The 22260-nt window shown below is 38.0% G+C and overlaps 1 protein-coding gene across 4 annotated transcripts; it reads right to left on the bottom strand.

The window, feature by feature from the left end:
• Positions 1 to 22260, bottom strand: CENPU (centromere protein U). 4 transcript variants are annotated; one of them, XM_072122942.1, is made up of 14 exons: positions 22116 to 22260; positions 20732 to 20793; positions 16919 to 16970; positions 14544 to 14694; positions 14232 to 14352; positions 13066 to 13144; positions 12069 to 12188; positions 10464 to 10533; positions 6436 to 6556; positions 5707 to 5785; positions 4763 to 4810; positions 3768 to 3829; positions 415 to 571; positions 1 to 303 (listed from the first exon to the last, which is right to left on the bottom strand). In XM_072122942.1, the coding sequence occupies exons 2-14, from the start codon at positions 20770 to 20772 to the stop codon at positions 178 to 180; spliced, it is 1227 nt and encodes a 408-aa protein (XP_071979043.1). In that variant the 5' UTR covers positions 20773 to 20793; positions 22116 to 22260; the 3' UTR covers positions 1 to 177. The 4 variants fall into 4 exon arrangements, with proteins under 4 accessions (XP_071979043.1, XP_071979057.1, XP_071979049.1 ...); XM_072122956.1 differs by having other exon boundaries at positions 10464 to 10530; XM_072122948.1 differs by lacking the exon at positions 22116 to 22260 and adding an exon at positions 22004 to 22056.

The following is a 22260-nucleotide window of genomic DNA, read 5'->3' as shown; positions in this document are numbered from 1 at the left end:
TAAGAGGTTAAATGACCTTTATTGCGTAAATACCACAAGGGGATTGAGCTGTAAGAATTTTCTTTCGTGGGAAAACCCCTTTAAACAGCAGGTATTATTACAATATATGGTTTTAAGATGTCTAAGTAAATGGCAGCACATATATATTGAGTTGGTAAAAAGGAACAGCTCCAGCTTTTAGCCATCTCCTTTCCCTTTGTCAACGAAAGATTGCAGCTGTCGGTTCACAATATAAAAATGCTGTTCGGCTTTCAGTACATTTTCTGCTTCCAGGCACAATGCTGGCAGACTGGATAACCCATGCTGCAAAAAGAATGAGATGAATATGTTTAAATCAGTTTAAAGACAATAAATTACAACAATTTGTTAAAATTTGCTAGATAAATACAATAAGAGATCTATAAAAATGCTTACCGTTTCCTTAATGTTGGGGTTTTGTGTCTTGAATTTCAAGTAATCCTCCTTCAGTTGTACAAGATTGTCAAGGAAAGTTCTTGAACTCTTCAGTGAATCCTGATTTTTCTCCAGCTCTGAACATTCCTTCTGTAGCTGATTCAGTTTGGGCTCATTCCTACAGGGGCAGACAAAGGTTGATGGCTGCACAAACCTGGTGAATGATCGTGATGTAAATGGGGCACACCTTTTTATTCAATGCTCATTAACCCCTAGGCGCACCACGACGTTATACTACGTCCCCGGGGCTAGATGCTTAGCGCACCGGGACGTAGTATAACGTCCAGCTTCTGGGACCGGCTCACGAACGGAGCCGGTACCAGAAGCAGCGGCTGTCAGCTGTCTATTACAGCTGACACCGCGCTGTAACACCCGCGATCGGAGCCGACTCCGATCGCGGGTGTTAACCCCTTACACGCCGCGGTCAAGCATGACCGCGGCGTGTAAGGGTGTTCCTGCTGTGGATCGGATCCCCCGTGCCGCTTACCGGGGGATCCGATCCTCTTCTGGGCAGCTCCGAGGCCTGGCATGTGCCCCGGAGCTGCCCGGTCTCCATGGCAGCCAGACCCCTTCCGGGTCTGACTGCAAACTGTCTGAGCATGCGCAAGCAAGCTCAGACAGTTTACACTGCTCTACAATAAAATAGTATTGTAGAGCAGTGTATTGAACTTAAACCAGTGATCAGAGCATCACTGGCTCAAGTTCAAGTATGTATAAGTAAAAATATGCAAAAACACTTAACACTACACATTATAATAAATAAAAAATAAATACATAAAATATAAGCCCCTAAAATGTCACTTTCCCATAAAAACACTTAATAAAGTATAAAAAACATAAAAACACAAAAAAACCCCGCATATTTGGTATTGCCGCGTCCGTAACAATCTGCATAATAAAACAGAATTGTTACTGGACCCGCACGGTAAACGCCGGAGGAAAAAAACGCAAAAAACGTTCCAAAAAAAGATAATTTTTAATTAATACCCTATAAAAAATGCTCTAAAAAGTTATTTAAAAATTTTTTTGCACTCTAAAATAAGCCCACTAAAAAGAACAACTGTTCTCGCAAAAAATAAGCCCCTAACAAGATTTGTCAGCCAAAAAATAAAAAAGTTATGCATATAAAAAGATGGTGATGCTAAAATGAATAAGATTTTCTCCAAATTAGTTTTTATTCAGTACAATTGAATAAAATACACAAAACCCCCACATATTTGGTATCCCTGCGTCCGTAACAATCTGTATAATAAAACAGAATCGTTATTAGATCCGCAAAGGGAACCCCGTAAAAAACAACCTAAAAAAACTCTCTCTGAAAAAGATGATTTTTTATTAATGCCCTTTAAAAATGCTCTAAAAAAAGTGATTTTAAAAAGTTACGCAATCTAAAATAAGACCACTAAAAAGAACAATCATTCTCGCAAAAAATAAGCCCTTAAGCAGATTTGTGAGGTGAAAAATAAAAAAGTTATGCATATGAAAGACGGTGATGCTAAAATTAACAACAATTTTGCCAAATTACTTTTTATTCAGTAAAAATGGGAAAAAATAAAAAATATATATAAATGAAGTATTTTCATAATCGTGGCGACCCATAGAATAAAAATAATATACTATTTTTATGATATGGTTAACGGACAAAAAAAAAAAACACATAAAAATTTTCCTAAAAATTGATGATTTTCATTTCCTCCACCAACAAAGAGTTAATTAAATCTCACCAATTAGCTATAGATGCCCCAAAATTATGTATTAGAAAAGTGCATCTCATGTGGCAAAAGAAATAAGCCCCTATAGGTCCTCAATAAAAAAAAGAAAAAAATTATAGCCTGTACAATGTGACATAGCAAATCTGATCTGCATGGCGCCTCCTTCCCTTCTATGCCCGGCCGTGCGCCCATACAGCAGGTTACCAGCACATATAGAGTATCCGTGTACTCGGGAGAAATTGGGTATCAAACTTTGTGGAGCCTTTTTTCATTTAATCCATTATAAATGTTTAATTTTCCACCCAAAATGAGTGTATTGTGAAAAAATATTACAATTTGCAGACTCCGCCTCCATTTTGTTTTAACCTCTATAAAACACATAAAGGGTTAACAAACTTCTTAAAAGTGGTTTTTCATACGTTGAGGGGTGTAGTTTCCACAATGGGGTAATTTACGAGTCTCACTATTATTTAGGCCTCTCAGTGTCAATTAGAAGTTGAGCAGGTCCATCTAAGTACGGGTTTTGGCGATTTTACAAAAAATGTGAAAAATGGCACCCAAATTCTGAGCCTCATAACATTCTAGTAAAATATGTGGAATCTTAAAAAACCATGCCAACATAAAGCAGACATTTGGGAAATGTAAGTTATGAATTTATTTGGGTGCTTTGACTATCTGCATCAAAAGTAGAGAATTTAGAACGTTGAAAATAAAGAATTTTTCAAAATTTTTGCCAAATTTAGTTTTTTTTCATAACTAAACGCAAAAGATTTCATCCAAATTTTTTAACTAATTTGAAGTACAATGTGTCACGAGAAAACAATCTCAAAATCCCCTGGATATCTCATAGCGTTCCCACGCTATAACCACTTATAGTGACACAGGCCAGATTTGAAAAATGGGGCCGCGTCCTTTAGGCCAAAAGAGGCTGTGTCCCCTAGGGGTTAAAAGTTTTTTTCATTTTTATAGTAGATATCTTAATAAGGCAATACAAAACAGTCAACATTTTGGTCCAACTAAGTACTTTGCTCAAACATGGATTGCGAGGTACAACAATTGATATTAGCTTGGTATTGGCCGCTATGGAGGGCAGTGGAAGTCAGGAAGCAGCGGTGTATCCAGCTGGCATGAAGATGAAAATAAAAAACTATTAATGAGCATTAAACTAAAAGGTGTGCCAAATTTTTGTTTGTTATAGAAAATATGGAGTGCTATACCATTTGTGGACCCCATGGAGTGACTTGTAAGATTATTTAGGCATTGTGAATGGAGTCATATATAGTCAGTTTATATTGGCCATTATGAAAATAACACAGTCATTTATTTCCTGACAATGAAAACACTGATGAGATTTTCTTCCAACTGAAGTGTTTAGGTCTCCCTGCTCAGCACATCCTCTCTTATCTATGGGAAAGTGCTAGTAAACAGGTAGAGAAAAACAGTCTCGCCCTTATCCATGACGGCACATCTGGCGAGAAAACCTACCTCTCCTGAATAAAGGAGCAAAAGCTTTGATCGCCAGAATTGGACGGGGTACAGTATTGCAATATATTGAGCTCTACCATATACAATATGAGTCTATATGCATCATATTCTACTTACGCTATAATTTCTTCTTTCACTTCAATTAAACGTTTTCTTTTTCTTGTAATTTCTGTCTGCATCTGTGAAGTATAATAAGCCTTTATTTTAATAAAGGGAATTATATTACTGAAATGGTTTCTAGGTTGCCGAAAAGCCTGTTGCATGAAAAATGTAATATTTGCCAGACTTTTTCACCAGGTTAAAAGCCCAGATGAAACGGCTCTCCAGAGTTCCTACATTTTTGCATGTTGTCAGTGCACTAGAGGTCTGTCCTCGCACTGTTTTGCTCTGTAAAAGCTGTAGCCAGCTTATTGTTAGATTCTCAGCGCAGAGATGATTTGTGGAGCAGTTCAATTGATAGAGCTAAGAGCACAGCAGTGTGAGCACATGCCTCATCTGCACTTGGAGAAGCTACAATCCTGGAATGCAAGTCCTACTGCTACTAATAAAACACACAATAGCACTACAGAGCTTCTTACTCATATGTGACCTTCCAAAACTACAGAATTTGATGTGGGAGTGGACGTCAGTCTTGTCTATGATGTAAATGAAATGACTGCTGCAAAGAAATACTCACCAGAATTAGCACGTGTCAGTCTATAATTAGGCTACGGAATATACTCTCTTTAGGAGAGCGTAATGGAAACTAAAAATGGAATGTGAATCTTCTGTTTTCAATCAACTTTTGCGCCACCATTGGAGAAGGAAGGTGGAAAGAAACAAGCAGAATGCAGGGGGGAACTTTATCCTTCGTGAAAATTGCAGATTATTAGTACTTGTATATTATAGAAAACAGCATGATTTTTTTTTTCTTTATAAAAAAATGTGGTATAAAATATGATTCTATTTTCTGGTAAGTTACATAACACACAGATACCAAATAAAAATAGAAAAATATGCACCTGTTTAGGATTATGTAATGGTAGAGGGAAGAGGAAATATTAAAATGAAGTACCGTAACTGAACATAACACACACAAATTGACTTATTAATGAATACATGTAATTATTTACCTTAGTATTTTTTCGTTTAAGATCTTTCAGTTTTTGGACTTCTGATATCTGTGGATATACACGTTATTGTTGTCTGTTAAAATATACTGTACTAAGATACTTCGTTAAACCTCTTTGAGATGGCTAGCATTGAAAAGTGGTCTTACTGTGCATGATATAATACCACTGCTTGCTGTGACGAGATATTGGGGAAGATGTATTTTGTAATTTGCACCAGAAAATGCTTTCCGCCACACTTATCAAGGCTTTTAGACCGGTTTTCAACACTTTTCCGACTTGTCTGACTAAGGGGGGAGTGATCTGTGAAAAGCGGCATGGTTTTATAAGAGTGCGTGGTCAAATGGAAAATAGCCCCTGCGCCAAATATTTTTTTACTTTTCACCACATTGTGGCGCACAGTTTAGGACAACTCTATGAAAGCGGAAAGTATAACACAACAGTTTTAAACTGCACCAGAATTTAACATCACAGTAATAAATGTAGAGCAGCAAAAAACTAGTATTGGCACTGGTGGAGCCTGCACCACAATATTCTATTGCCTCATTTTATTCCATTATATTTCCTTTTGTTGTGATGAATCGGCTCAAATTTGTTACATTTTTTTCCAGACATTTCAGAAACGTGCGGTCACCTGCATTCACAGAAGCATTTGAAGTGTGAATCTTGGTAATTGTACTTTAGCCCTAGGCTAGAACAGTTATAAAATCCAATTGTCACAGAGACCAGAATCATTTTTGTCTGAGGTTACAATTATAAAATATACAGTTCCAACTTACATACAAATTCAACTTAAGAACAAACCTGCAGAACATATCTTGTATGTAACACAGTGACTGCCTATCTTTGGGCTTTTTCACTCATGTGGACATATTTAGAGTAACAAGTACGGCTTACAAAAGTTGATCAGTTATATATCGATGTGTACAAGGCAATAACATACTTACTATTGCATTAAGCTGTTCTTGAAAGTTTTGAAAAAATACATCTACTGCTCTTTTGCAGACATCTGTATCAACATTCTCCCTAAAAAAAAAAAAGAATATATTTGTATTGTCCATAAAACTAAATCTGCAATGCAGTGTAACCTTAGCACAGGTTCCCATCATCCCTTTTATTACTGCTTATACTATGCTGTAGGTGTCAAACACCGTGGGCCAAATCCAGCCCCCGTGACACCCCTGTATTATGCACGGAGGCCCTCTTGCCTCTAAACATTGTTTTTTACCATTTTATGTATATGATTCTATCTGATAAAAACCTACTGGAAATTTGCATCCAAATAGCGTCCTACATTTGTGAGAGGCATAAGGTGTTACTTCAGGTTCTCTATAAGCAGGAGGCTATCCGCACACAAAGCAGGATGCAAAAGCGTTAAAAATCCACAAGCATCACAAATTAGCTCAAATGGTCTGGTTTCTGTTGCGATTTTATGCCGCTTATCTGCCTTTGCAGGGCCGGCAGTGCTCAGCCATTGCTCCATGATCAGCAGCATGTCATTAATTTGCAGATTTTTTTTTTTTTTAAACAATGTTTAACACTGTCTGGGCGCAAAGGGGTAATATATCAAATGATGATCTTTAGGTGGAGTGCACATCTAGAGGAGCATTTTAACTGAGCATTTCTTTACTGTGATTTTCGGATGTCACCTCCTTTGCACTTTACATAGAACATACCTGTACAGTTCAATAAGTTTTCCACATTCAGAGAGTACGGCATCTAATTCATTCACACTTCTGCCAGACTTGGGCACATTTTCTGGACTCCCGATGTCTCTTGGGGCTGTTTCCATCCTATCTAAAAGCAGATAAAATATCCAAACATGAGAGAAGATTGAGCCTTGGTGATGGCTGATTTGGCCAAGGCCTTCGATTCTGTGGAATGGATTCACTTTCTAGCTGTTCTGGATAGGCGCGGGTTTCGCTCCTCCTTTGTAGGGGTGGATATAAATGTTATATAATCATCCTACAGCTTCTATTAGCCTTAACTGTCCAAAGCCCAGAGTTTTGGCCTGCGAAGAGACAACGGTCAAGGCCGACCTGTGACCCCCTTCTTATAAGTTCTGGCAACTGAACACTTGGCTATGAGACTCCTCTCACATCAGATTTATCCGACTGTGTCCTCTGGGACAGATTATTACATTATCAGGTGGTACCCGGCACAAAGCTATATAGCTTATTGATTATTTTATACCTTATTAAGGACTGCACATCAGGATAATTCCTGCATAATGTACCTAACCCCAGCGAGATATGAGGCCCCCTCAAATGTATGTAATCTTCGGGCTCACAACCAATAAACTTTATTAAAGGAAAAAAAGAAACGTCAAACATGTTTATAATCATATATGTGCAGAGAGTGCCATACAACAATGGGTTTGAGTAAAATATAGCACATGCCATTACAGCGACAAACAAATTTTCTTTATATATGTAGTCTATTTGTAGATATTTTAGTGAAAATTTTGAATTGTATCATTGTTTGCTGCAAAGTTGCATGAAGGTGGTCGAGTGTATTAATTAAAAAGTTTTTTTTTCATACATTGTAGGCTGTGATTTTCTGAAAAAATGTTGTTCTGAAAAATGAACAAATATTGCATGTTTTTTGTTTTAGCATTTTTGGGAGTGTAAATTCTTGTTGAGGTTGTGGCACATATAAATCTGCACAATTTTACTTATATTTTACATCCCTATTTGTGTGTAACCCTTCACTTTGATGTGAGTTTTATATAGAAATTAGTCTTTATTGCATTTGGAAGGCATTGTCTTTTCAATAATTTGTGTTTGTCACCAAGTTGCATGATGCTGTCAATTGTCTGCTTTGAAAGAAAAAATAGAGGATTTTATGGGCGCCTTTACATTTTAATCGCTATATTTTGCGGGATGTGGATGTCTTAAAATTTCTAACTGAAAAACAATTTTTTGTTTTTTTTCAGTTATAGTGATTTTTTGATGATTTAATTAACCTAAACATATAAGTTATCTATGAACTTTACACACACTCATCTATTACATTTAGGAGGTGTGGATCTAATCGTATTTAATTATATATTTTTTGTCACCAAAGTACATGCCGACAGTGTCAAAAAACGTCATGGTAGTGCCCAACTTCAAGTGGCTACATCTCCTGAACCCTGGCACCAAGAAATACATAAAGGGGAATCTCCCCTTTCATATGATATATGGATTGTGTATGGATGCTTCACAGAACCAGAAATATTCACCCTTAGGCCTCATGCACATGACCGTATGGTCTTTTCTGTTCTGTATATACGGCTGTATTCTGTCCATTAACGTATTGCAACAGTATGGCAACGTTTTGCACCGTATCCATATAAAATACGGTGGGATGGCAGATAATGGATGTCTGACTATTGGCTGGAAGCATGCACCTCCTACTGGTTCAGGATACTGCACGTATATAAGGCAGCATAAGGTGCACAGACGTATGCAGCACATATTTAGCACGTATTTTATATGTTCCTATTGACTTCTATGGGCAGTACGGTACGGATATATAGTGGAATATAGGACATGCTCTATATTTTTATACGGCTTGCTTAAGGTATGGTGCGGTTGACAATATGGCCATCTACATGGATGTCCGAATTGGCCATTGGAGTGCATGGGGCTGTATTCCGGACGTTTTTATACAGTCGTGTGCATGGAGCCTTAAAGTTGTACAGAATTTTTTAAATTTTATGTACAGCTTTCTATTGCCGATTGTAACTTAAGGTTAGATATCTCCAGTTCTGTGAATCATCCATACATAATCCTTATATCTTATTAAAGGGGAGATTCTCCTGTTTAATATTAATTCTGTCAGTACCCTGTTTCCCCTAAAATAAGACATCCCCTGTAAGACCTAGTACAATTTTGTTCAGGCTTAGAAATATAAGGCCTCCCCTGAAAATAAGACCTAGCGGCAGTCATTGCAGCAGCTCCGCCCGCGCCATACATTAGTATTAGGAAATTTTTTAGATGCTGCAGAAGGTTGTGACATGGAGAAGAATTCATGGAAGTAAATCACTGACTGTTGTGCTGCAAATGTGATACCAGCAGCCGCCAGGATAAGAAGGGTCATGTATGGAAAGTGCTTTTACTAAACATAGGAGATTGGGGCCAATGATTCTAATAGAGATGGAGTCACAATAAATACAGCATGAAATTCAGAATTTAGAGAGTCATAGGAATGTTATGGAAGTTTATTTTTTTGGTCAACGATAAATGTTAATTCTTGGTGGTGGAAAAATAAGAAATCTCCTGAAAATAAGACCTAGTGCCTCTTTAAGAACAAAAATTAATATAAGACACTGTCTTATTTTCAGGGAAACAGGGTAGTCATACTGTACATATTTATAACATATTTTGGTACTATTTTGGTACTACCAAGTTACTACTTATTAAAAAAAAAAAAGCTATAATCCGAAAAATGTCAAAAAGCTTCTTTTTTCACATTTGTAGTCAATTCTAGTAAAAAAAAAACCCAAAAAACATCCTATCAAGTTAATGTCTCACATGTCATGAAAAAAAAAACAAAAAACAACAAACTGTTATGATATGTAAAGCTTATCGTCATTCAAAGAAGCATAGCAGAACATCAAAAATTGACTTGAACATTCAGGAAATAATGACCATCGGTCATGAAGAGGTTAATAATTGGATTTTAATTTAATCCGAATTCTGAATATACCTACCCATATATCCAGTGCTGCAGACTGATATTGAATACTAAAATGACAATTTCAATATTAGATATGTTTTGCTTATAGAAAGTATTGTAAATTACGGAACATGTAAGAATGTGATCCTCTCTCCCTGTAGCAGTGTGGTATGACAGGAAACATTACTTGCTCACAATGCATTTGCTGATTACGCCAGTAGTTAAAAATAAGACTGAACATAGTCTATATTTACAGGAGCTCATCCTGTTATTTATCCATGTACACTCAAGGGGATAGGTTGACCAAATATGACCCGAAACGTCCTAGTTTTTCTTTCAATTTCAAGTTCAAATATATTAATGTGGTCTAAACACCCATCGTGCACAAATCCACCACCCCCTACCTCATAACCCTGATAGGATATCTATGATGTAATGATATATTGTATCCAATTCTGATTGCATAGTGTATTCCTGATTCTATGTACATTTTATACATATAACCTGTATGTCCTTTGGATGCCAAAGAATTCCATCCTCTTATAGAGCTCATGCATATACATTACTGACAAACTGTCCTTTCCTTAAAAAAACAGTTTTTTGTTGATCTATGGGAGACTGAGAATTGCATTTTTCTACACCATAGATCACAATAGCACAAGCCTGATATAGTTTAAAAAAAAAAAGAAAACTTTCTTCCTTAATTTGATAATGGAGTGGTTTTAATTGCTATAGAGACCCAGATAAAGGCGTCTAAAATTATATTCCCCCTGCAGCCTCTCAGACTCTTTTCTCTCACTTTTCTGCTCATTTTCACATGACTCAGGGAGATTTTTATAAGTAAAAGGCCATGATTTCACATAAAGGAGGGGATTCTAGAAAGAACATTTCATTCCCTACATGCGGGGGCTAGTAGATTAGTAGTGTAAATATACATGTCAGGTTCTCTTTAAATTGAATAAGGGAAGTAAATTGTGCACTCAACATGTGATAACTTGTGTCCTATATCTTTACAGACAATGGGAATATTATAACTATATACCTTTTCTTGATTTCTTATTCACAGACGTGTTCTGATCTTTCCTTCGAGTCTTTGTCTTTGCAGACACCTGCTGAACAGTAAACATACAGCTTATAAAATTTAGGTTAATACAACCACAAAATACAGATTTCTAGACTGTTATCTGCAGGTTTGAAAATATACAGTAATGTTGCTAATATCTGCACAGAAGATGGGTGGAAAATGCAATATGCTGCATTCCCATGCATTTATTTTCCATGGTTGATATAATGGGAGATACATAGAAGAAAACTCATCTTTACAGTACACTTTTTTATAAACACGATGTTGTACAATCCCATAAGACAGCTCCAGCGCCAGGTGTTCGCCGAGATGATAAAAACATTGCTTTACAAAAAAATGAGCCACTACTATCCAGAGGTTGTGTCCGGTAATGCAGATTAACTCCTTTAAAGTGAATAGGGAAGATCTGCAATACCACACACAACCTGGGAACATGTTTTCTTATCATGGACATCTACTGCAGTTTCCATTGTTAACAAGCAAATTACACTCTGCATGAGGAGATGTGCTGCCACAAAACTATTAGTCTGACATAAAAGATGCCATATATTATAAAAAAAAAAAAAATTAAAATGGTTGTCAAGTTATGAAAAGTAATACATTTTTCCAATATACTTTCTGTATCAATGGTTTTCAAGATCTGTGCTTTCTGTCATTCTATAGGAAGCTTCTATGTTTACTTCCTGTGGAAAGAAACCTGTCCCTGGTCATGTAATGTCACACAGATGCACGGCTCGTTATATCAGAGAATAATCAGAGCTTTGTGACATCACATGACCAGGGACTGGTCCTCCTGTTGAATGTCAGCAAACAGAGATCTAAAAAACAGTTAGATACACAAAATATATTGGAAAAACATATAGCTTTACATTCCAAATACAATATCAATTATTTGCTGGACAACAAAGGCTGAAGTTTAAAATTCCAGTCTAAATACATCTGCTCCAATGTGTTTGTGTTGCATTTTGAAGCACATGTTAAAGGGATCAGGAAAAAAAGCATCACCACGAAAATATGTGGTAAGGTAACGCAAGCATTTTGTACATAGCAACATGTTTTTAGCGTTTTAAAGGGAATCTGTCATCAGAAATGATGGCATGATAAACCACTACCGGTATGTTGTCATGCAGCTGAGCAGCTTCTACATCATACTTCTTTCACGGCCTGGTGTGGTGGTACCATCCAGAAAATCCCCTTTGAAATGATATGCAATATGGTTTTATAAAGTCAGCCTCCCTGACTTGATACAACCAATTAAAATCTCACTCTAAAGTTGATTTTCTCGATGGTGCCACCAAACTAAGACATGAAAGAAACATGATCTAGAAGCTGTTAAGCTTCTTGACAACATACTGCTATTGGTTTATTAGGCCAATTTCTGATGATAGGTTCTCTTCAATATTAAAAGGGCTGTACCAATCTTGGAACTGTTTTTTTTCTCTTGTAAAACATTTGTTAGAAATATATTGCAATAACTAATACTGTGTGATTGGTTTCAAACCTACCTAAAACTACAAGACAAAAAATGTAGAGCATAAATGAGTGAAAGAGTAACGTTATTACCTCATCTTTATTGGGAGAAGTATTTGGAACTTGTTTTGAGGTTGATGCTGTATTTCTCAGAGTCCCATGCTTGCTAGAACACCCTGGTTCTGGATCAGGTGGCGCTTTCTTTTGCGGTTTCTAAAAAATATTACATTTTAATACTAGATACTCCATGGGTTCTGTACAAGGGTAAAGCAGCAATCATGCAATACAGAACAGCAGAAATAAGAAATCTGTTCCTATCTGTCTATATATGTTTGGGAAACTGGATTTATCTATGGCTTAGCAACTTAACTAAGCAAAAATGTGTTTATTTATACATTTTATTTGTAGGTCAATTGCCATTTTGTCCTGAAATGCTTATATTCCAGTGGGAATAGTTAGATTTTAAAGGACATCTACCACCAGGATCAAGGATTGTAAACCAAGTACACTGACATACTGGTGTGTGCCACCTATGACAGGATCTGCTCTTCTTGAGTCATCCTATGCCCTTGTTTTTAAGAAAAAAAGGATGTTATATTTATCCAAAGGAGCCTGAGGGGCTCCAGGCTCCATTATGACACATGGAGCCTAGAGGATCATTTGCTATATTTAAAAGCCTTTTTTTGTAAAAACCAGGACATAGGAAGCTAAAAGAAGAGCAGATGCTGCCAGATGGGGCACACACCAGTATGTCAGTGTTCTTGGTTTACAATACTTGATCTTGGTGGTAGATGTCCTTTAAAAGGGTTAATCTCAGGAATAAGAGATGCATTTTCTATGCATTAAGGTTCTAGGGGTTGTTTCCAGATCTCTGCCTCACAGCTGCTGAAAGCAGAGAGGAGGATGTACACAAAGCTCTTTGCTTTCAGTTTTATGGTAAGTCTGAAAATGGAGGCCCCACAATTCTCAAAGTCTCAAAAAAGTGAAAGGGAAAGTATACCAATAGTTAGATCTCCTGTTTGTAACGCCTATTTGACTACATAACTCTTACACAAGGAATTAAAAGTTACGTTTAACATGTTTTACACACCCTCTTAGGTCTAGCAGTATCCGGTCTGGGAGCAACATGGATTTCTGTATTGGATCCAGGTTTGCTCATTGGTGTCATACTAAAAAGTGAAAGGATTGGAAAGCAGAAATTACATACACATCAATAAACCCAACACTTCTTTTATTAGTGAAATGTATCTATTTGCCTGTCTGCATTTCAGCTGCCTAAATATTTTTTGGATGTTTACTATAAATATCAGTAAACCAATAAATTTTTTAACGTTTAAAGACAAAGCCGCTTTGTAAATAAAAATTAAAATCCTTTTGGCACTGAGGTCCTCTGCTAGTGGTCTTGTGCCATAATACACTGCTGAGTCAAATAATAGCCCTCAATGGTCACCTCTACAGCCACTGACATCTGCATTGAGGTGCCATGTCTGTAAAGGTCACTGCTGAGGCCAAAGATTGGCAACAGAACTGCCCAAAAAGGAGCTGAAGGATGATTATGAACGACACCATGGTCTGTGTGCCAGTAGTAGAGCGTAGGTTGCATGGCTTTCATTTTCTTTAAGATGCATATTCAATAAATTCAGAGAGCACAGCTGCAGGGCTTATTCTCCAAGCCTCTGAGTGGCGCCCTCTATATGACACAGGAAGCACAATGTCATTACACCACCTTTGTTAAAGCCACACGAGGAGGATGCAGGACTATGGAAAAGGTAAGTGGCTTTATTTTTTTTGTATTTTTACTTTTATTAAGTCAGCACTGTGTATATTTAATTTTATCTGGGGGTACTCACACTACACTGCCTGACCCAAGAGCCCCAAGCTGTAATGTCATTGTCACCATCATCTACTTATTTCATCTGTGACTTACACAGGACTGCTGCTTCTCCCTCCATAGATACCATAACAAGCAGCTCTGTGTAAAGTATGACACAGGACTGTGCTTTACATAGAGAGAGTTGCAGGAGTCCTATGTAAGGAAGGAATGTGTGTAGATTGCTTTGGGACCCAGTTATGCTCATAGCCCTGTACTGTATGTATTTATTTCACTGACAGAACTAGAATACAAAAATAACATATTGCAGCTAATTAAAACTGAATTTAAAAATGCAGTCAAATGCTGAATCGCCTAGTGACTTTATTACCATTCTCTAATTGTTTATTATCTACTGAAGCAGCATGCTTATAGAAGACATCTACCTTTTCTCAACAACAGGTGGAATAGGAGACATGAGCTTTACACGGATCTGCTCAGGGTTTTCTTTGGTCTGCAGGAGCTCGCTGTCATCAGTATAGACTGCAGTACTGTGCAAAGGGGGGTCTACAAAACAGAAAGCACCATTTAATAGTGGGTACCGATGTCTTCATACATACTGCTAAGTGCAGGAAGAAAGAAAAAACAGGCAAAGAAATTTTTCTTTTACCTGTGCTAGCAATTTATGCAGTAAAAAAAAATATCTTGGAAGTTTAGTTATACTTGGATTAAACATGGAGTGCAATGTTGTCACTCACTGAAAGAATCTTCCTCAATATCATCTTGTAAAGCGTCTCCTGGCTCCTTGAAGAGAACGGAGATGTCAGCGTGCGCTGCAATTTCTTTCAGCAAGGGAGACTGGACTTTCTTATTCATTAACTCATTCACCTTAGTACGAATTGCATCTGCCTACGAGAGAAAATGTAAGAAAAATTCACAATGACGTAAATGTTATTAATACTGGGCTGGATTTAATCTGCTAGAAATACAATCTACTAAGAGAATCATCACTGTTTCAAAACAACTATTAGAAATGTGTGATTATCTATCCCCATCAACTTAACCAGTTAAGGACCGGGCTCTTTCCTGTTTTTTCATGTCCATTTTTCACTCCCCACCTTCAAAAATCTATAACTTTTTTATTTTTACATGTAAAGAGTTGTGTGACGACTTGTTTTCTGCGTAACAAATTGCACTTCATAGTGATGGTATTAAATATTCCATGCCATGTACTCGGAAGCGGGAAAAAAAATTCCAAATGCAGTGAAAATGGTGAAAAAAGCGAATTTGCGCCATTTTCTTGTGGGCTTGGATATTACGTCTTTCACTGAGCGCCCCAAATGACATGTCTACTTTATTCTTTGGGTCGGTACGATTAAGCGGATACCAAATTTGTATAGGTTTTATAATGTTTTCATACATTTACAAAAATTAAAACCTCCTGTACAAAAATTATTTTTTTTAATTTTGCCAACTTCTGGCGCTAATAACTTTTTTATATTTTGGTGTACGGAGCTGTGGGTGGTGTCATTTTTTGCGAAATTTGATATTTTCAAAGATATCAGGACTGTACGACCTTTTGATCACTTTTTTTATAGATTTTTTTTATATTTTTCAAAATGGCAAAAAAGTGCCATTTTTGACTTTGGGCGCTATTTTCCGTTACGGGGTTAAACGCATTGAAAAACTTATATTTTGATAGATTGGGCATTTTCGGATGCGTCGATACCTAATGTGTTTATGATTTTTACAGTTTATATTTATGTCAGTTCCAGGGAAAGGGGGTGATTTGAAATTTTAGGTTTTTTTATTATGATTTTTTTTTTTAAACTTTTTTTTTAATTTTCTTTTTACTATTTTTCAGACTCCCTAGGGTACTTTAACCCTAGGTTGTCTGATCTATCCTATCATATACTGCCATACTACAGTATGGCAGTATATGGGGATTTTCCTCCTCATTCATTACAATGTGCTATCAGCACATTGTAACGAAGGGGTTAAAATGAAATAGCCTCGGGTCTTCGGAACCTATGGACTAAACCTTCAAGGCCTAGTTTACATCTCTGTAAGGGTACTGTCACATGTACTGCTAGCTCTACGTTTACAAGCGTAACGCTAGAGGTGGGGGCTGTGCGCTGGCTAGATCTCATTAGCGTTTCCAGTAAAATGCATGCGATTTCTTGCCAATTCAATGCGTTTCATTGCAAATGCGTTTGGACCAGAGGCCTGCCCCCATTCTGCTCGTGTTGCGCTTGTAACAAACGCTAGCGTCGCATCTGACCGTACCCTAAGGCCGATGAGACATGTTCGGTTTTTTTCCTCCTTGCAAGTTTTTTGTCTGCATTTTTAAACTGATGCGTTTTTGTAAGCTGTCTACACTTTTAGAAATGAAGATAAACGGGTTCAAACCAGCCAAACGCATGGTAAACATTAAAAAACACATGCGTTTTTAAACGGACTGAAAACGCATGCTTTAAAAAGGTCCAAGAACACAACGTGTGGGCCAAAACCAGGTCATGCAACTACAGACAAGTAAGGTTTCATCGAAAGACTTGCACCTGTTCAGTCTGTTCCACCTGGTTACTGATGCATGTAGCCAAAGACTGAATGGAGATGTGAACTGGGCCTAAGGGAGATGCCACACATGGCGTTTTTGGTCCGTTTTTCCCAATTATCTTAATAGATAAACAGGTTGTAAGCAGCCAAATGCATGGTTAACTGCCAAAAACCAAAAAAAACGGACTGAAAACGGATGTTTAAAAACGCCATGTGTGACATGACCCTAAGGGTGATGCCACACATGCCGTTTTTAACCCGTTTTTGGTCAGTTTTTAAGCAGTCTGTTTAAAAACGCATGCGTTTTTGGAAAACGTCTCCGTTTTTGACCAGTTTTAATTAAGATAATTGTTAAAACCTGTCGAAAACGGATGTGTTTTCAAAAACCGCATGCGTTTTTAACATATGCGGTTTTTAACGGACTGCTAAAAAACTGACCAAAAACGGGTTCAAAACACCATGTGTGGCATCACCCTAATCTACGTGGTCTAATCAGTCGGTGTCTTGGCATAATCCATGTGCGAATTGCATGTACTTTCTCTTCTAATTATTTAAAAAATTCCTCAGGGAAACTTACTTTGCTAATATTTCCTTGGTTTCCGACATTTGGTCTTTTGGGGCTTTTTGTCCTACAAAATAAAATAAATCAAATCACACTTTGGACACTTAACACTACTTGTGATAACCAGCAAATTGTGAAAAGATTACACAGCAGAAGTTGGTCTCTATAGCTCCCAGTACCTGATGCTTTTATGAATTCTTCTTTTAAATTAAGAGGTGATATCATACTTCTTTTAGCACTGGCTGTTGCAGTTTATCTTAAATGCAACTGAGCTGAAGATCTCAACCTCTACTCTACAAAGGTAAACATAAAGGAAATCTTCCATCAGGAATCTACTTTCTGAAGTGATCCCCATGGACCACATCACTACAGCATAATCTAATAGTTTTATCTTCTCTTTGTATGGAGCCCTTTGGTTAATAAACTTTATACGCAAATTATCTGCAGAGGTTACCACTGTCGTGCAGTAGTCTCTGTAGGCTACTGCACGCCCCTGGTAGCCGCAGCTTGCACACCAGCTTCAGGTACTCTGCCATCCTCATTGATTCTGTGCGTGTGTGAAGAATACCTATGATGAGCCATGTGTTAACAGCAGAGATACAGGAGATACTGTGTATGCATAGAGCTTTATTTGGAGTTTACACAATAACCTGCCTTAGACTTATCAGCCTCTATATGCTCCTTCCCTCCTTCTTCCCAAACTGATGTCAGAGCACCACACTGAGACCTCTGAAGGAGCAGGAGGGAGGAGCTGTACAGGAGCACAAAGGTGGGGGCTGATAGCTGAGCAGTCTGCAGCACAAACAAGTCACATGTTTTTTGAAATGCATCCAAACCACAGCCCAACCCCTGGGACTACACAAAGGATTCTGTCAGGGTGCAAGGTAAGTTATAATACTCAATTATATTGTAATCCGAAAGCAGAAAGGCAAATTTGCAATTTTACATTTTATCCTCCAGGATAAAAGACTGTATGCAAATGAGCCTGAGGCGCTCCAGGCTCCATTAACATTTTTTCTACTTAACCCCTACGGGACTCAGCCTCTTTTGGCCTTAAGGACGGGGCCCCATTCTTCAAATCTGACCTGTGTCACTATAAGTGGTTATAGCTTTGGAACGCTGTGAGATATCCAGGGGATTTTGAGATTGTTTTCTCGTGACACATTGTACTTCAAATTGGTTTAAAAATTTGGATGATATCTTTTGCATTTAGTTATGAAAAAAAACAAAATTTGGCAAAAATTTGGAAAAATTCTTTTTTTTCAACGTTCTAAATTCTCTACTTTTGATGCAGATAGTCATAGCACCCAAATAAATTCATAACTTACATTTCCCAAATGTCTGCTTTATGTTGGCATGGTTTTTTAAGATTCCACATATTTTACTAGAATGTTATGAGGCTCAGAATTTAGGTGCCATTTTTCACATTTTTTGTAAAATCACCAAAACCTGTATTTAGATGGACCTGCTCAACTTCGAATTGACATTGAGAGGCCTAAATAATAGTGAGACTCGTAAAATACCCCATTGTGGAAACTACACACCTCAACGTATGAAAAACCTCTTAAGAAGTTTGTTAACCCTTTACGTGTTTTATAGGGGTTAAAACAAAATGGAGGTGCAGTCTGCAAATTGTAATATTTTTTCACAATACACCCATTTTGGGTGGAAAATTAAACATTTACAATGGATTAAATGAATAAAGGCTCAACAAAGTTTGATACCCAATCTCTTCCGAGTACACGGATACTCTATATGTGGTGGTAACCTGCTGTATGGGCACACGGCCGGGCATAGAAGGGAAGGAGGCGCCATCCAGATCAGATTTTCTATGTCACATTGTACAGGCTATCATTTTTTTCTTTTTTTTAATGTGGACCTATAGGGGCTTATTTCTTTTGCCACATGAGATGCACTTTTCTGGTACGTAATTTGGGGGAATCTATAGGCTAATTGGTGAGATTTTATTAACTCTTTGTTGGTGGAGGAAATGAAAATCATCACTTTTCAGGAAGATTTTTATGGGGGGTTTTTTGGCCGTTTACCATACCATAAAAATAGTATATTATTAAGTAATTTGGCAAAAATGTTGTTACTTTTAGCATCACCGTCTTTCATATGCATAACTTTTTTATTTTTCGCCTTACAAATCTGTTTAATGGTTTATTTTTTGCGAGAAGGATTGTTCTTTTTAGTGGTCTTATTTTAGAGTGCATAACATTTTTTAAATCACTTTTTAGAGCATTTTTATAGGGTTTTAATTGAAAATGATCTTTTTTCTGGAGCTTTTTTTTTGTTTTGTTTTTTTACGGGGTTCACTTTGCGGATCTAATAACGATTCTGTTTTATTATGCAGATTGTTACGGATGCAGGGATACCAAATACGTGGGGGTTTGTGTATTTTATTCAATTGTACTGAATAAAAACCAAGAAAATCTTGTTCATTTTAGCATCATCATCTTTTCATATGCATAACTTTTTTATTTTTCGGCTGACAAATCTGGTTAGGGGCTTATTTTTTGCAAGAAGAGTTGTTCTTTTTAGTGGGCTTATTTTGGAGTGCATAACATTTTTTAAATTACTTTTTAGAGCATTTTTTATAGGGTATTAATTAAAAATGATCTTTTTTCGGAATGGTTTTTGTGTTTTTTTTCTACAGCGTGTACCGTGCGGGTCCAGTAACGATTCTGTTTTATTATACAGATTGTTACTGACGCGGCAATACCAAATATGCAGGGTTTTTTAGTGTTTTTTTATACTTTATTAAGTGGTTTTATAGGAAAGTGACATTTTAGGGGCTTATATTTTAATGCATTTATTTTTTATTTATTCTAATGTATTAACTTTAGTGTTTTTGACTTTTTTTTAATTATAAATACTTGAACTTGAACCAGTGATGCTCTGATCACTGGTTCAAGTTCAATACACTGCTCTACAATACTATTTTATTGTAGAGCAGTGTAAACTGTCTTAGCATGCTCAGACAGTTTACAGTCAGACCCGGAAGGGGTCTGACTGCCAGGGAGACCGGGCAGCTCCGGGGCACATGCCAGTCCTCGGAGCTGCCCAGAAGAGGATCAGATCCCCCGGTAAGCGGCACGGGGGATCCGATCCACAGCGCAAACACCGCTTGACCACGGCGTGTAAGGGGTTAACAACCGCGATCGGAGCCGGCTCCGATCGGGGGTGTTAGCGCAGGCTGTCAGCTGTACTAGACAGCTGACAGCCGCTGCTTCTGGTACCGGCTCCGTTCGTGAGCCAGTGCCAGAAGCAGGACGTTATAGAATGTCCCCGTGCGCTAAGTCTCTAGCCCCGGGGACGTACTATAACGTCCTGGTGCGCCTAGGGGTTAAAGGGAACCAAAAATGTTTTCATCTTCCTGATAAATGGCAGAATAAAATGTGTTGGGCAGAAAATAAGCCCTCTTACAGCTCTGCACAAGGGGTTAAAGGATCACGGTTTCTAGGTTTTACTTGATTGAACGAGAGGCATCCTCGGGTAGGGTAACAAACAACAAAAAGAATTGACTTTAATGACTGGAAGTCAATATCATTGACCTCCAGAATAAATTTCACTCACGTACCTCCTAGTGAATTATAGTCCCTTTTAAGGGTGATGCCACACATGGCGTTTTTAGTCGGTTCTTGACTGGTTTTTCCAAATATATTAATTAAGATATATGGGAAAAATGGACAAAAACACACACGTTTTTTAACGGACTGAAAACACATGCTTAAAAATGGACCAAAATACCATGTGTGGTGTCTTCTTCTGAACAGACCATGACGGTTTCGCTAAACACGACACAATACCTTCTTATGAACTTACCAATGGGTTGTGGTTTTAGAGTCCTTTTTCTTTGCAGACATTTTCTATTTTTGGCCTCTCGTCTGGAAAAAAAAGATTCAATTAAGAGTATTATTGCCTATATTTATACCTATTCACTCTAAGAAAGAAATTATGGGGGAAATTTAACATTAGTCCGTTGTAGCTTCTTGGCGTATAATTGTCGCAAATTTTTGCGCAAACATTGTTTTTGCACAGGTTTTTTTTTAGCAAGAAATCCACATCTATCAACTGAGAATGTTCAAAAGAACACAAATTTAATCACAAAACTACAACACGTAGGAGGTGGTGTATGTGGGTCCATTGCTACTACAGGGGGAAGTTTTAACTCAAACTTGCTCAATTTTATGTTTGAGGTATCTGAGAATTTGCTGTGCAAAAACATCACAAAAAGGCGGAAATTGAGCAGATCTTAAGTATACGTGTGATTGGTGCAGTCTATTCGCATACAGCACACAAATCAGAAGGCATGTAACACTGCACATACACCGGACTATAAATCCGACTGGTGGAAACCTGCCAGTCTAAGGCTACAGGCACACGATGTATGACCACAGTACCGCAGCACGGCGGGCATACATCGGTGCTGCGCAGAGGAGCAGGGGATGAGTGCAGCTCACCCCCGTCCCTCTCCAGAGGAGTATACAACCCATGGCGCAGTATCATGTAGAAAGATAGGACATGCTCCCGTACAGGGCCGTCAGCCCAAAGCGATGTATGGGGGACGTATATCGGCCGTATATACGTCCCCCATACAGGTGTGTGAATGTAGCCTAATACATAGATATCTGGGCACAATCCTGCCTAGTGATAAATCTCCTCCTATATCTATATAAATAATACCAATATGTCTTCCAGAGGTCTGGGGCACACGTCACGGGACATATGTCATTTGTGCTGATATTTTTCTTTTGCGCTTGTACTTGCCAACTTTAAGTTACTAGTTGTCCGGAGGGGGTTATAAACACCCGCCAGGTTTTTGTATTTCTGGTATTCATGGCCTGCACCCATCCCCACCACTGTGAATGGCGCTGCCTTTATTCAGACCAGGACAAGGCTCATTAGTTGGGTGTTCTTAGTTTTCTTCCGCCAGCACATGATAGCAGGGCACCATTCACACATGACCGTGTATCAGCTGTACATCACCGCACTGAAGCTACAGTACAAGGGCGCCCTCTAGTGTTACATGCTGGTATAACAGGTGTTCAATATAGAAGTATGAAGCCGAGGTCTGAGCGGCTGTAATGGTTATACCAGGAGAGGAGTCCTGCACAACCAACACCCTCTGACTGACACATACACGTAGACCCCCGATGCAGTCACACTGTAAGATGGCAGCGTTTTATACCCTACGTTCCCTCATTACCTGTGCTGAGGCATCAAAACGCCACTTTGAATTTCGCGTCAACCATTGGCGTAGAGCTTCCCTGACGTCATCAAACAGGTTTTGGGCGCCAAAAGGAAAGAGAGGTTTGGAACGCAAATAGATAACTCACTTCCGCTTCCGCATT

This window comes from Engystomops pustulosus, chromosome 1 (genome assembly GCF_040894005.1).
Source record: "Engystomops pustulosus chromosome 1, aEngPut4.maternal, whole genome shotgun sequence".
Taxonomy (NCBI): domain Eukaryota; kingdom Metazoa; phylum Chordata; class Amphibia; order Anura; family Leptodactylidae; genus Engystomops; species Engystomops pustulosus.
The sequence above is the reverse complement of the archived record's forward strand: the minus strand, read 5'-3'. Positions and strand labels throughout refer to the sequence as shown.